Below are 15,070 nucleotides of genomic sequence, written 5' to 3' on the forward strand. Positions count from 1 at the left end.
ATTTCCTGAGCCTCGCGGTAGCTTTCTGTGAGGTATGTCACCAATCACCTACTAATTTGACTTTGCTGAGGTACTGACATACACATACCCTCAAACTTTGATAACTTTTTTGGTTTTGGAAGGCAGTGCAGTCTAGACAATTAAAGTTCAGATGTGGCACACCAACCGCTATTCAGATATATAATACAGGCCACACTTTTCATGCACAAATATACAGCCCCAATTTTTTAACCCATCCACCAGTGCAAAAGATCTGATAGGAAAAAACCTCTAATATTAGCCCTAAATATCTAGTGATAATGTTATTTAATGTTCTCAAATGGATCTGTTCCTTCCTCATGGGAAGAACCCAAAGGGTCAGGCTGCCACCCTTCACATTAGCGACCAAGAAATTGATATGCGGAGTACCACAGGTACAGGCCTTTGCCGCCAGTGACACGATCCGCACTGATTGGGTGGCCTTGCCCAATCAGATGAGAGGTGGGGAGGAGCCAGTTGTGCCCCCCGGCCTTATCAGGACGGTTGCTGCGCGGACGCGCAAATCCGCCAAAACTGGCGAATTGTGAGTGAATGTATCTGTGGTGCGGGACTACGGTCCTTTTTAGTTGTTCTGAGTCACTGCGGTTTTATTTATTTTCACAGCACACTCGCTACTTACATGCAGCGCTATCAACCTCCTTTTTTCTCGGCCTTTAGCCGCCAGTGACACGATCCGCACTGATTGGGTGGCCTTGCCCAATCAGAACGGTCGCTGCGTGGACGCGCAGCGGGCGAGCCAATGGCGCACATAATGCAATCCCGTCTGCGCCTGGACGTCGTCAGGCCCCAGCACTCTGCCCATTTGATGACAAATAGACTAGCATATTCTGCTAAAGAACCGCTCCAAATTAGAACAAGCTGCAACCCTTGTACTGACCATGCCGGGTGCCTTGTTGATGGGCCACCCCACTGCAACCAATGCGGGAATACTGTAAGAGGTGAAGTCCTCGTTGCTGCCCCCCCCGACTCTTAAAATTCTGAACCTTAACTGTCGCTCGTTAGTTAAACACAATGCTGATGCATTGGACTTGATCCAATCGGAAGAACCAGACCTATTTCTCACAGAAACCTGCTGACCCCCACCAGTGTGTCTGAACCCCAGTTAGCACTTCCTCAGGGTTATTTAATAAAGACACTGAATAGAGAAGACGGCAGGGGAGGAGGGATAGCAATAATATACATAAGTATTTACACCTGCAGTCTGACGAAAGAACCAATCACTCACAGTGAAAGGGGCCTTTTTAAAATCTTTGTTAACCATAATTTTACCCTAACGGGACTACAGATCTATCGTCCTCCTGGACAATCTAGAATGTTTAAGGACTCTCTTATCAATTTGGTCCCCATCTTGGCTACTAAATCTGCCAACTTCACTATTTTAGGAGACCTCAATCTTTATCTTTCTTGAAGACCAGCATAACTATGAAACTGCAGATTTTCTGGCAGATTTCGCTGCCTGTCAATTACTGCAATTTGTGGTCGGTTTTACTCACCTGGCTGGCCATTTCTTGATCCACTATTGTCTAACATATCCATCCTTAGAGTCCTACCCCACTCTCCCCATAGTGTGGACTGATCACTTTCTCATCTCTATTGCTCTTCCTTACGAGAATTAGCCACTACGCACTGACCCTGAGCCTCTGCTAAAACGTCCTTGGCACAAGCTCAATATCAATCTCCTCATGGACACCTTAAGTTCCCAAACACCCCAACTGCCTGATGACGTTGAGGCAGCTGATAGATGGGTCAACGAGTGGCTCCCTCCTGCAGGCTCTTGACGAACACATTCCTGCCAAACTTACTACACGTCGCAGAACTTATACCAATCCCTATTTCAATAAAAAATTGTCCCAGACGAAGAAAGACTGTAAAACTCTTGAAAGGGCCTGGAGATGTAATTATGAGCCTGCTCCTAAAGCTCAATATCATTCCGCCATCAAAACCTATCACAAACTGATCCGGAAAAAACGCGCCGACTATATTGCAGAAACAATAAAGAGCAGCAACAATCCTGCCAAAAGCATTTTCACCCTGCTTAATGACATTAAAATTCCACCCTCAGCTAGGGCTTCGACTACTCTTTCTAACTCACAATGTGAAGCCCTTGTTACTTTTTTGTGTGAATAAGGTTGAGGAGATCTACAAATCCTTCCCACCAAGCATCAACAACAAAAGGTGCACTGATTTCGCAAGAGGTCCAGGCACTCTATCTTCTTTTCCTGTCTTATCCTGTGAGACACTAGATACCTTGTGCCATAAAATCAAATCTGGATCCCCATCAGACCCTCTTCAGCCTGATCAGTTCCTACAATTTCTACCACTACTTCTACCCACAGTGTGTGAACTAATAAATCTCTCCCTCACCTCTGGCACCGTGCCCATGTCATGGAAACATGCGAAGGTCATTCCCCTGTTAAAAAAGCAGACACTAAATGCCACCAAACCTGAGAGTTTTCGCCCGATCTCTCTTCTTCCTTCTGCTGCCAATATTACAGAATCCCACATCAATTCTATCCTCACCAAATTCATAGAGGCTAATAACATTCTAAATCAGACACAGAACGATTTCAGGCATGGTCACAGCACTGAATCCGCTCTATTGGCTGTGACTGAACAACTGCGGTGCACTTTGGATGAGGGCGGACCTCTGCTCTGATCCTCCACGATCTTAGTATCGCACAGAATGCTGAATTTGGCTTTTGACTGGTTTGTGTCTTTTCTAGCTGACAGATCCTTTCAATTCATCTCCCCTCCCTAGGGCTCCCAGAGGCAACTTGTCAACCATGGGGTCCCTCAGGGCTCTGCCCAGAGTCTGACACTTTTTAATATCTATTTCCAGCCCCTGGTGGAAGTGGCTAAAAGCAGAGGCCTCTCCATGATCTCTTATGCTGATGACACTCAGCTGGTCATCTCGCTATCCAACACCTCTTATCAGCACGTCACCAGGTTTCGGGAGGACATTATGGCCATCTCTGAATGGATGACGGCCAACTGCTTGCAGCTTAATGCTAGTAAATCCGAGATCCTACTGGTGGGCAAGGACACCCACCTCTGGAACAATCAATGGTTGCCCCTGGGAATTTCTCCCACTCCTAAAGACACTGTAAAAAATCTGGGTTTGTGACTAGATAGCACTTTCACCTTTCAAGCCCAGACAAAACTAGTGGCAGGCAGTTGCTTTGGTCTCTTACGCAGCCTGAGGCCACTGCTCGGGTTCTTTGACCTTCACACTCGTCAAGTTATCGTCCAGTCCACCATCCTCTCTAGACTGGACTGCTGTAACTCTTTATATCTGGGTGCCAACAAGGCCAGCATTTCCAGATTACAGAGAGTGCAAAATGCTGCAGCTCGCTCCATCTGTGCCCTCACGCGGTCCTGCTCTACATCTAAGTACCTGCGGATATTGCTTTGGCTCCCAGTGGAAAAGAGAGTCAAGTTCAAATCCCTGTGCATTGCTCACAGAATCTTTCATGCCCAGGCACCCCCTATTCTAACCAACCTTCTTACTCCCTATAAACCTGAACGTGACCTTCGCTCATCACACCAACCTTTGGTGTGCACCCCCTGTGTTAAAAGAGCACGGGCAGGAGGACGTTGCTTCCGTGTTCTAGCTGCGTCCCTCTGGAACACTCTCCCTAGCACCATCAGGAACCTTCAGGATCTAAGGGTGTTTAGGAAGGCCGTCAAGAACTGGCTTGTCGCCTGATTTCCCCCCAATCTCAGTCTCCCCCTCCTTTGTCTTTCGCTGTGGATTTAGCGCTGGGACGCCCCGTCGCTGGGGCAGCCATGTGCTTTACAAATCGGATAACATAACATAACACAGAGATCATCCCTCAGCCCTAGTGGACCTTATACAGAAAATACTTCTTGTCTGACGTTTGAAAAGGATTCTTCTGTTTTATTAAGGGGAAGAGCGATTTATTAATTTGATTGAGGTTGACGCATATGATCTCCTACTACTCATCCCACAGAAGTGCACATCTATCCAGTGTTCCACAAGCAGGGTTTAACCCTTAATTAGCTAAAAAATAGAAACAACATTTCATGTCTGCACTGGATGAGATGGAAGTTCTGTTTGGGGATACAGAATGCTCGGAAGGGGCTTACAACCATGAACTACACTCGGCTAGACAGAGTGAATCAGCTTTACACAAACTGTTCAAAGCTCACCCATAATTACCTACTAAGGTACCCTTCTGGAGGAACAGCAAAGTTAGGATAGGAGATTCACTGTTTTATTTAGGTCTCACCTAAGACAGTGCAGATGCTGTCTGTTGCAAGACATATCTTACAGTGAGCTCAAAGCCAGCCCATTGCTGATCATTGGTTGGCTTTGTCATTCTTATTCATTTGCTTATTTGCTAGATCCTGTAGGATTTCCTTCCTCTTCTACAATTAGTCCCGTCCTTAGAGAACGAATGCATGTATTACTTCTGTTCTTCCACTGCTCACTTTCCAAGAACGTTTACTTTTTGCTTAACCCTTTCGGTGCTAATGATGGTCTGGAGCCGTCATGATGCACAGTGGGCGTGTGCTCATGACGGCTCCAGGCCGTCATGGCACCCACCCACGGGGGAAGCGCTGGTACTCCCCCCACGGGTGTCCGATTTTGCCCCCACAATGGGGGATGGCAGCCACCCCCGACCCCCCCATGGGAATCCCATGACGTCAGCGCACACAGCATGCGCTGACGTCATCAGGAAGTCCCAGACGCTATGGAAGCCAGTTGCTTCCAGGCGTCTGAGAGAACAGGTAGGTTTCCTTGTTCCTGGGGAGGGGTGGGTGGGGGGGGGGGGGGCTTGAGTTGCGCAATGCACCGAGGCATCGGGGGAGAGGAAAGAGATTTTCCTCTGCCTTGATGTCTCTTTGCAGGGCATTCCTGCTTCACGATCGCGCACAGGGATTTATTTTATTTCAATGGAAGCGAAATGCAAGCAGAAAATCCCACTAGCCACCAGGGTTTCCTTTGGGGGCATTTAAATGTTATGTTATGTTATCAGGGGTTTTGTTAAGCGCTCAGCTACTCAAGCAGAGTGTCCCGGCGCGGTCAGACCCATAACCGTAGAGCTCCAGCAGGGGAGAGAAAACTTATTGGCCAAACAGCCATGTTTTGAGCTTCTTTCTGAAGGCCATCAAGCTCTCACTCTTTCTTAAGGACAGTGGTAGGGCATTCCAGGCCCGGGGTGCAAGATATTTAAAAGACCGCCCTCCGATCCGGGCGCGCCTAATTGCCGGGACCGTGGTGAGAGACAGTGACGCCGAATGCAAGGCTCTGGCTGGCAGATGAAAACCGATCCTCTTCCTCAAATAGAGGGGGCCAGTGCCATAAAGGGTCCTAAATGCCATAGTGAGCGCCTTGAATTCAATGCGCCTCTGAATAGGCAGCCAGTGAAGAGACTGCAGCAGTCCCGTAGCGTGAGAGCGGTGGCCGAGGCCAAAGATTGCCCGAGCGGCCGAATTCTGCACAACCTGCAGGCGTGAAAGAAGGAGCTTCGGAAGACCCAGATAAAGGACATTGGCATAGTCCAGCCTAGATCCTATCAGGGCCTGCACTGTAATTTTCCTATGGGCGATGGAAAGAAAAGGAAGAAATTTTCTTAGCATTTTTAGAATCCCAAAGCATTGACCAACCAGGCTCATAATCTGAGGTTTAAAAGTAAGACAGTTGTTCATCTTAACACCGAGATTTTTAGCCACCGAGGCCACGTCAGAAGGGGGAAACATATCCGCCAGCCACCAGGACATCCAACAGGGATCCGGAGGACAACCGAAGAAAAGAACATCGGATTTATCAGAGTTGCATTTAAGCTGATTGCATTGGAACCAGGTAAAAACCGCACCCAGACAGCTTTTAATGCGATCTCCGTTGAAGTCCATATCTTTCCCACATGTGAAAAGAAGCTGGGTGTCATCAGCATATGAGACAATCTGGGCACCAAAAGGCTCAACCAGCGCCGCCAAAGGGGACATATAGATATTAAAAAGAGTCGGGCTTAATATTGACCCTTGAGGAACTCCCACTTCCAGAGGCGGCACTGCCACAGAGTACGGAGGGGCCCAGTGGGTCTGTTGGCGGTTGGTCAGAAAGGACTTGAACCATTTGAACACCGTTCCTCCAACACCAATCGCCGCAAGACGCGCCAATAGGCGATCGTGAGGAACGGTGTCAAACGCCGCCGAGAGATCAAGCAGCACCAGCAGTGCCTTCCACCCGGAGTCCTGAACTTCCTTAGTGGCCTCAACCACCTCCAGCAGAGCCGTCTCCGTGCTCATATTCGCACGGAAGCCGGATTGGGTATAGTGCAAAACACCATGGGACTCAACAAAATGTGAGAGGACGGACTGAACGTGCTTTTCTGCCACTTTAGCCAGGGCAGGGAGCAAAGAGATAGGTCGGTAATTTGCATGAATGGCATGGTCCAGGGAAGGCTTCTTCAGAAGAGGAATGACCATCGCCTGTTTCCAGGCAGGCGGCACTATCCCTGTTTCCAATGAGCAGTTTAAAATTGGGTTAACCATAGGGTTAATAGCATGAGCCACTTTAGCTAGAAACTTCGCGGGACAGGGGTCCAGTGGAGAGCCGGATCTCATTTTAGAGAGAAATTCCAGAGAGACTTGAGGTTCAATAGGTGGAAAACTCATCAAACTGGGCATTCCCGGGTCAGACGCATCGGACTGGGTTTCAGGAGAGGGCACTCCCCCCAGCGCAAAAGATGGAAAAGTTGCCTGAATGCTCTTGATTTTATTGGCAAAAAAACTGGCTAATTGCAGAACCCAAAGTTCCGAAAAAGAGCACTTAGGAGTGATGGCAGCTGGTGATGTGAATTCTTTCACAATCGCGAAGATTTCTTTGCTGGTGTTGGCGGCCTCCTCAATCCTTTGAGCGAAGTAGGCTTTTTTGGCCAGATAAATTTCCTTATGATAGGCCTTGGTGCAACACCTATAGGCCTCCCTCAAAGGATCCAGGTAGTTTGCTCGCCATGCTCTTTCGGCTTTCTTACAAAGCCTTCTGCTGGAATTAAGCACATGCGTAAACCATGGGGCAGACGCTCGCGAGGATTTCTTATAAGACCGCCTAGGCGGGGCCAAATCCTCCAAACACTGCACAAGCCATGCTTGAAAACGGGCTAGGTCCAATTCTAAATCACCTGTAAGAGAGCAGGGGCGGGTTAGCCGATACTGATCAATCATTTCCGGTGTTACTCGATGGAAAGGACGCGACATCCGGGGCTGACACCCGTCATCTCTACTAGTCACAGTAATTTTAGACTGGATATTAAAAGTCACCAGAAGGTGGTCGGACCATAACACAGGAAGGGGGGGGTGCAACTGTAACAGAGGAGGTGGAGAAAATCTGATCCAATGCATGCCCTTTGTTGTGAGTGGGCGACACTACGTAGGGTGATAGGCCCAGAGGAGTGGTAATATCTAAAGTATCTGCAGCATCCGCATTATCGAAGTGAACGTTAAAATCGCCCAGAAGAACGAAATGCTTAAATTGAACACTCACAGCCGAGATCACTGCGTCGAACTCCTCGTTAAATGATCCAACAGGGCCTGTGGGTCTGTAAACCAACAAACCCGCGCAAGATTGAGCGGGTGAAAGTGTTAGACAAAAACCCAATGCTTCAACCCCACGAATGTCATCAGTGGGTATGATGGAACACTCAAAGCGTCTGTCAATCACCAGTGCCACTCACCCTCCTTTGCCTTTGCTCCGATCTTTCCTTAGTATAAAGTAATTAGAGGGCAGGGCGTTTACTACATCTGGGCCTGATGCTTCGCCAAGCCACGTTTCCGTGAGGAAAAGGCAGGCGGGCTTAAAATCAGAGAGAAAGTTAAACAGATCCTGAGCATGTTTGCTCGCAGAGTGTTCAGAAGGGCGCAGCTGAAAAAACGTTCAGCTGAGCTCCGCACCGTTGTTGCGATTACATGTTGGTTAGGCTTTGCGAAGTCTGTCTCCGTCCACTCACCCTTCAATGACCACCCACAACCAGTGCAAGGATATTTACCCCGAACGGAGAGGTCATGGACACTGCAGCCACTATTACAACGCGGTCTTAAAGCTAGTAGCTGTAGGGCGGTGTACTCTTTGATTCCCCCGTGGCAAAGTCTCTCTGGGTCCCCAACCCGTCCGCATCCGTCCGCATCCGGGACGCTGACGGGAGCAGACGGGCTTTCCTTAGGCGCTCCTTTGGCGCGGGAAAGGCGCATCCGCTGTACGCGTCCGCTGTGCGGAGCCATCCCCGTCTAACTTTATACTTCCCGCCCGTGAGGCAGCAAGCCTAGTCCGCCGACTAGCAAGCCTGCCTCACCAAAGATGGCCGCCGTACCAGTGCGTCTGTCCCGCTGCTCGAATTGGCAGCGAGAGGGTCGCCCAGAGAGCACAGCAGGAGGAGGGCAGGGGAAGAGCGGCGTGACCCCAAGAGCAGCAGCAGACGACTCCACTGCCCCAAAGGTAAGAAGCGAGTCCCCCACAACAGAGAAAGAGAGAATGCAGCAAGAGATCTCCCGGCTCTTCGCCTCAGGAGAGAAAGGCAGTGTGAAGTACCAGCAGTGACACAGTAAACAATACACAGTACAAAATAGGTTAAAATAGATATTTAAAACAGCGCGCTAAATGTGCAAAAAAGCAATTAGCTACGAGCTACCAAAGAGAAGCTCACTCCGATAGGCAGCCGCCCCGGGAGTCTCAATGGCGAAGGTCTGATCTGAGCCCAGCGAGGAAGCTTACTTTATACTTCCCGCCCGTGAGGCAGCAAGCCAAGTCCGCCGACTAGCAAGCCTGCCTCACCAAAGAGTGTAGATGGAAGCGACCCCTTGGGCACGGGTCTCTTCCAAAGGGGAGCATTTTTTGTTGATGTTTTTCTGCCCCCATCTGGGGGCAAATCGGCCCGTTTTTAAGCAGTTTTGCCCACGGGGGGCAGAAAACACCACTAGCCACCAGGGTTTGTTTTGGGGGCATTAAATTTAGATGGAAGCGACCCCTTGGGCAAGGGTCGCTTCCAAAGGGGAGCATTTTTTTCTGGATGTTTTTCTGCCCCACTAGCCACGAGGGATTTATTAATTTAAATGGGAACAACCCCTTGGGCAAGGGCCGCTTCCAAAGGGTCTAAAAATGTGTGCAGTTTTTTCTGCCCTAACCCCCCCCCCCCTCCCCCCTCCACCCCCCAGGTGCAGATCTGCCCGTTGTTTTGGCCTTTCTGGCCCACTAGGCCCTAGGGATTGTGTTTTTAGTGTGTGGAAGCGACCCCTTGGGCAAGGTTCGCTTCCAAAGGTGGTTATAATTTGTGGATTTCTTTTCTGCCCGCCCCCCCCCCCTGGTTGCAGTCAATCCTTTTTTTGGCCTTACTGCCCCCAGTTATGAGGGCTGGGGGGGGGGACAGAAAACCCCAGTAAACACCAGGAATTTTCTTTTATAGGTAATGGAAGCGACCCCTTCAATCAATCAATCAATCAATCAATCAATCAAGGCATTTATACAGCGCACTACTCACCCGGAGGGTCTCAAGGCGCTTGGGGGGGGGGGGTGGGGTGCCGCTACTGCTCGAACAGCCAGGTCTTGAGCTTCTTCTTGAAGGAGAGGTGGTCTTGGGTCAGACGAAGGTCGGTCGGGAGGGTGTTCCAGGTCTTGGCGGCCAGGTACGAGAAGGACCTTCCTCCAGTTGTTGCTCTTCGGATGCGGGGGATGGCGGCGTGGTTGGTCGATCGGAGGTGGCGTTTGGGAGCGTAGAAGTTGAGGCGGTTGTTGAGGTAGCTCGGGCCTTGGTCGAGTAGGGCTTTGTGTGCGTGGGTGAGGAGACGGAAGGTGATTCTCTTGTTGACGGGGAGCCAGTGCAGGTCTCTCAGATGTCCGGAGATGTGGCTGCGTCGGGGGATGTCGAGGATGAGTCTGGCTGAGGCGTTCTGGATCCGCTGGAGTCTCTTCTGGAGCTTGGCGGTGGTTCCAGCGTAGAGGGCGTTGCCGTAGTCCAGTCGGCTGGTGACGAGTGCCTGGGTGACCGTCTTCCTGGTCTCGGTGGGGATCCACCGGAAGATCTTCCGTAGCATGCGCAGGATGTTGAAACAGGAGGCGGAGACGGCGTTGACTTGTCTGGTCATGGAGAGGGAGGAGTCCAGGATGAAGCCCAGGTTGCGTGCGTGGTCTGTAGGTTTCGGTGCGGTGCCCAGGGCGGGGGGCCACCAGGAGTCGTCCCAGGCGGAGGGCGAGGAGCCCAGGATGAGGACTTCCGTCTTGTCTGAGTTCAGTTTCAGGCGGCTGGTCGTCATCCACTCGGCTATGTCTTTCATCCCTTCGTGGAGGTTGGTTCTGGCGGCGGCGGGGTAGTTGGTCAGGGAGAGGATCAGCTGGGTGTCGTCGGCGTAGGAGATGATGTTGAGGTTGTGTTGGCGTGCGATGGCCGCAAGGGGGCTCATGTAGACGTTGAAGAGGGTGGGGCTGAGCGAGGAGCCCTGGGGGACGCCGCAGATGACTTCCGTGGCTGCAGATCTGAACGGTGGTAGGCGGACTCTGTGTCCTTCCAGCGAGGAAGGAGATGATCCACTCCAGTGCCTTCTCCTGGATTCCGATGTTGCTGAGGCGCTGCACTAGGGTGCGGTGGCAAACAGTGTCGAACGCTGCGGAGAGGTCTAGGAGGATGAGGGCCGCTGTTTCACTGTTGTCCAGCAGGGCTCGGATGTCATCGGTGGCAGCGATGAGGGCGGTCTCGGTGCTGTGGTTGGCTCGGAAGCCGGACTGTGAGGGGTCGAGGGATCCATTTGTCTCGAGGAAGGCGGCCAGCTGCTTGTTGACGGTCTTCTCGATGACTTTGGCTGGAAACGGGAGGAGCGAGATGGGGCGGTAAATCTTGAGTTCGGTGGGGTCCGCTGTTGGTTTCTTTAGTAGAGCGCTGAGTTCGGCGTGCTTCCAGCTCTCAGGGAAGGTGGCGGTGTCGAAGGAGGTGTTGATGATGTCCCGCAGGTGGGGTGCGATGACAGCGTCGGCCTTGTTGAAGACGTGGTGGGGGCAGGGGTCGGTCGGAGATCCGGAGTGGATAGAGTTCATCGTGCAGATGGTGTCTTCTGTGTTGATCTGGGTCCAGGCGCTGAGGGTGGTGGTGGGGGGCGTTGGTGCGGTCGTGGGGAGCGTTGTTTGTGGGCTGAAGCTGTTGTGTATGTCAGCGATCTCGTTGTGGAAGTAGGAGGCGAGGGAGTTGCAGAGGTCTTGTGACGGGGTGATGTCCAGCGTTGGGGTTGGAGAGCTCTTTCACGATGTTGAAGAGTTCCTTGCAGTTGTGCACGTTGTTGTCCAGCCGGTCCTTGAATGCTGTTTTCTTGGTGGCGTGGATCAGTTGATGGTGCTTCCGGGTGGCGAGCTTGAGGGTGGTCATGTTGTCCGGTGTTGGCTCCCTTCTCCAGGCTTTCTCGAGGGCTCGGCAGTTCTTCTTGGAGCTCTTGAGTTCGTCGGTGAACCATGGGGCCTTCTTGCTGCCGGGTCTGCTAGGCGGGGTCTTCAATGGGGCGAGGTCGTCTGCGCAGTCGCTGATCCACTTCGTGAGGTTGTCGGCGGCCTGGCTGGGGTTCGCTGAGCTGGCGGGAGGGTGCTGGCTCAGGGAAGCGGCGAGCTGGTCTGCTGTGATCTTGTTCCAGTTTCTTCGGGCAGCCTGTTTGCTGGTGGTGGTGGATCGTGGATCTTCTGAAGGTGAAGTGGACGCAGCTGTGGTCCGTCCAGTGGAGTCCGGTGGCGTGGCTGAAGCCGATGTCCTTGCTGGAAGAGAAGACAGCGTCGAGTGTGTGTCCGGCGAGGTGGGTGGGGGTGGTCACCAGCTGCTTGAGTCCGAGGTTGGCGAGGTTGTCGAGCAGGGTGGTGGTGTTGCGGTCGTTGTTGTTCTCCAGGTGGAAGTTGATGTCCCCCAGGAGGATGTAGTCAGCGGAGGGGAGGGCGTGCGGGCTGATGAAGTCGGCGATGTCTTCGCTGAATTGTGTGCGTGGACCCGGGGGTCGGTAGATGAGGGTGCCTCTGAGGGTGGTCTTGGGGTCCGTGTGGATCTAGAAGTGCAGGTGTTCGGCGGTTGTCAGGATGTCGTCGGTGTTGGTTTTGATGCGGATGGTGTCCCTGTAGATGATGGCGATCCCTCCTCCCGTCTGGTTGTCGCGGTGCATTAGCACAGCTCCCCAAAATTCCTGACCGCTCACACACTGAGGAAACATTCTCAAACACAGAAGCATCCCAAACGAAATCTCTAACACATTGAGCATGACAAATATCTACACAATCTTTGCACTGCACAGCCCACTTTCCCAAAAAACTGTAAACATTGATAAAAGAACCCAACTTGAAAAACATCGTCTGATTCGACTCAAATAAAGCTATTATGCACACAGACGCATGTCTTACTATTCAAACATTACACACCCAATAGCTTAAAACAGAAAAAGCCTCCCCTACACCAACACAGCCACCACTACAGACACCTACACACCTTACAGAACCACGGTACCCCAGCACACAGCGTACGAAACCTACACACCTCTTCCCCAACATCAATTATCTAAACGCAGAAACGATGAACAACCACCCAAATCCTGGCAAGCAACCTTCCCTAATAACACAACCCACTTAACGCATCTTAATTACCAGACCCATCCACAAAGTTGCAAGGCCCACTTACGCCTTCTCACATTCCCTCCACCAATACAATCCCTCCCACACAAACACTCACACTACTCAAACTCTCTGGACTAACGCCCTTGAAACCACCAGCATGGTGATCACTTTTGTAAGAGTGCGCCTGATAATAGTTCTTAACTATAGAACTCAACCCTTATTTAGATACATTCGGGCAGCAAGATAAACAGCAACTGGGTGGACCTTTGGTACACTCAAGTAGGATGCTCTAAACCGTTTAGAAAACACTCAATCCCTTTGCCTCAAACATCTAAAATATATTTAACTGTTAATGATTTTGATAGAGGAGGACCTTTTACAGGGATATTGTAACTGAGAATCCAAGAAGATGCGTTAAAATGGGAGGATGCAAGTGGTTTAGCATCATACATAAATGAAAACATCAAATTAAAAAATGCTCATTGTACCTTAGTGATCCATTTCCCTCCTAAGAAGGTATCACAGAGAGGGCACCTAGGAGGCTTGTGTCGAGTGACATAGGTGTACGAGCAGCTAGAGTTGGTACAATTTCCACGCCCTCTACGCGTGTAGGTAGTTGCCTGTAAGAGAAAAACATTAAAAGATAAAACAGGATGATATCCTTTAGTGTGAGTTATCCAACTTAAATTAGGCTCACATTCCAAAAAAGTTTCATTTTCAGTGACAAGCTGCACCTGTGCTTAACAGAACCACTGGATAAAGTTAGTCTAAGATGACAGTGATAAGACTTACAAAAATGTTCTCCATACTCCGTTTGGTTACCTAGGTAACCCGTACATAAATTTGGACTATTATAACTACCTTCCATATTACAGAATAAAAAATGTGTGCCACAATTGAAAAGAGCAAGCAACTAGGAACAGCGATATGACTAGAGATCCCAATGTTTACTTATTTAAAGGGCAATTAGAACAAATAATATGATTGTGAATCTTAAAAAAATTAAGTCAAGTACTACACTGCCTAGGCAGGTATTTTTATTCTTGATATAATACACCCTCACTCTAAACGGAAATGAAAGCATGATAGGTCTTGATATACCTGCAGTAGCAGACAGACGTGGGCAGAAGGTTCCAGGATGAATCATGGAACTGAAATTTCATGACTGAAAAGGACAATCATTTTGCACATCCCTATGATTTCCCACTGCTGTTTTATATTTTAAGCTGCAGAAAATATAAATACTGCAGCATTAGCACTTCAGAGTTACCAGCATGCACAGCCACTGAACCCCATGCTACAGTTTAATTATTTTAGCTTCTTGATGTTCTTTCTTGTTGAATGAATTATAAGGAACTAATGGACCAACATGCTTTAACATATTACACAGCGGAAATAACCACTTTGAAGATATGGTTCAGGAGGCGATTCCAAGGCACAGGTAATTTTCGAATTCTCTAACTTTTGACCACGTAAACAATTTGCATAGATTTTGGCAAACTACTTAACAGTCAGGTAATGTAGTCAACGTCCATCCATGGGAATAAAAGTTAAGGGGGAGAGGGTGAAAAAAAAAACGAATATCAATCTGTTTAGTAGTTACTCAGATAAGTATTACAAAAAGGTTCTAGAGTGGGCTTTCAAGGGTTAGCACTTTGGTATATCTTTGCCGTTCAAAAGGATCTGATTGCACAAGGGAGCTTTTGCTTCCATTTTCTCTTTCATTTTAAGACACAGGGCATAGTCACCTTGCCCTGAAAAAAAGACATAAAGGGGCAACGTAGGGAGACATCCTGAACCCCAGGTCACAGTGGGTGGAGCCAAAAGAATTGAATTAAAAAAAAAGTCATTAAAGTTCCAGGAGTTGCGGGTGACTCGCTAGTCACAGAAACCTAAAATAGTCTCTATGCACCTTTTTGTAAAGTGAGAATAAAGGTGGATGTAGGACGTGAACCTCTGCTGAACAGTGGCTGGGCTATACACTAGAATCATCGATAGTATCCTGTGGTAAATTAGAAACAAAGGTACACTTAGCACGTAAACCACTGTCGGGAAGTGGCTTACGCCTTAAGCCCACCTTTGGTCCCAATTTACCACAGGATGCTATAGATACATTCCAATCTGTGGTTAGTAATGATTCAGAAAAACTTTATTCGGTCTTTTACAACCATAAAAGTATACAAAATAGATAACCTACCATCCGTTAAAATATGTAGATAAATTAATAAAATAACATCCAACCCTATGGTTCATAGTTGTCACAAATACAGTCCGATAGGTTCAGCAAAGTACAAATGCAAATTGTATACTATGCAGGAGGTGATATTTCCACAGTTAATACAATTTAAAAGGGCCAATAGTCCCCAAAACATTTTTAAATTATTCTTAAAAACTTCTAAAAGGCCCTATTCATTTTTTATCTCATAAAAATTCATATATTACCCT

At 49.3% G+C, this 15,070-nt stretch overlaps 1 protein-coding gene across 4 annotated transcripts in view; it reads right to left on the reverse strand.

Annotated features, from left to right (window-relative positions):
• The window catches only part of HMGXB3 (HMG-box containing 3), a 519,976-nt gene that overhangs the window by 315,885 nt on the left and 189,021 nt on the right, over positions 1–15,070 (reverse strand). For all 4 annotated transcript variants that reach the window (XM_085617738.1, XM_085617735.1, XM_085617736.1 and 1 more), the window contains exon 6: positions 13,114–13,245. In XM_085617738.1, coding sequence (XP_085473864.1) covers positions 13,114–13,245 — 132 coding nt within the window. The remainder of the gene's footprint in view (positions 1–13,113; positions 13,246–15,070) is intronic.

The sequence above is a fragment of the Triturus cristatus genome, chromosome 7, assembly GCF_964204655.1.
Source record: "Triturus cristatus chromosome 7, aTriCri1.1, whole genome shotgun sequence".
Classification (NCBI taxonomy): domain Eukaryota; kingdom Metazoa; phylum Chordata; class Amphibia; order Caudata; family Salamandridae; genus Triturus; species Triturus cristatus.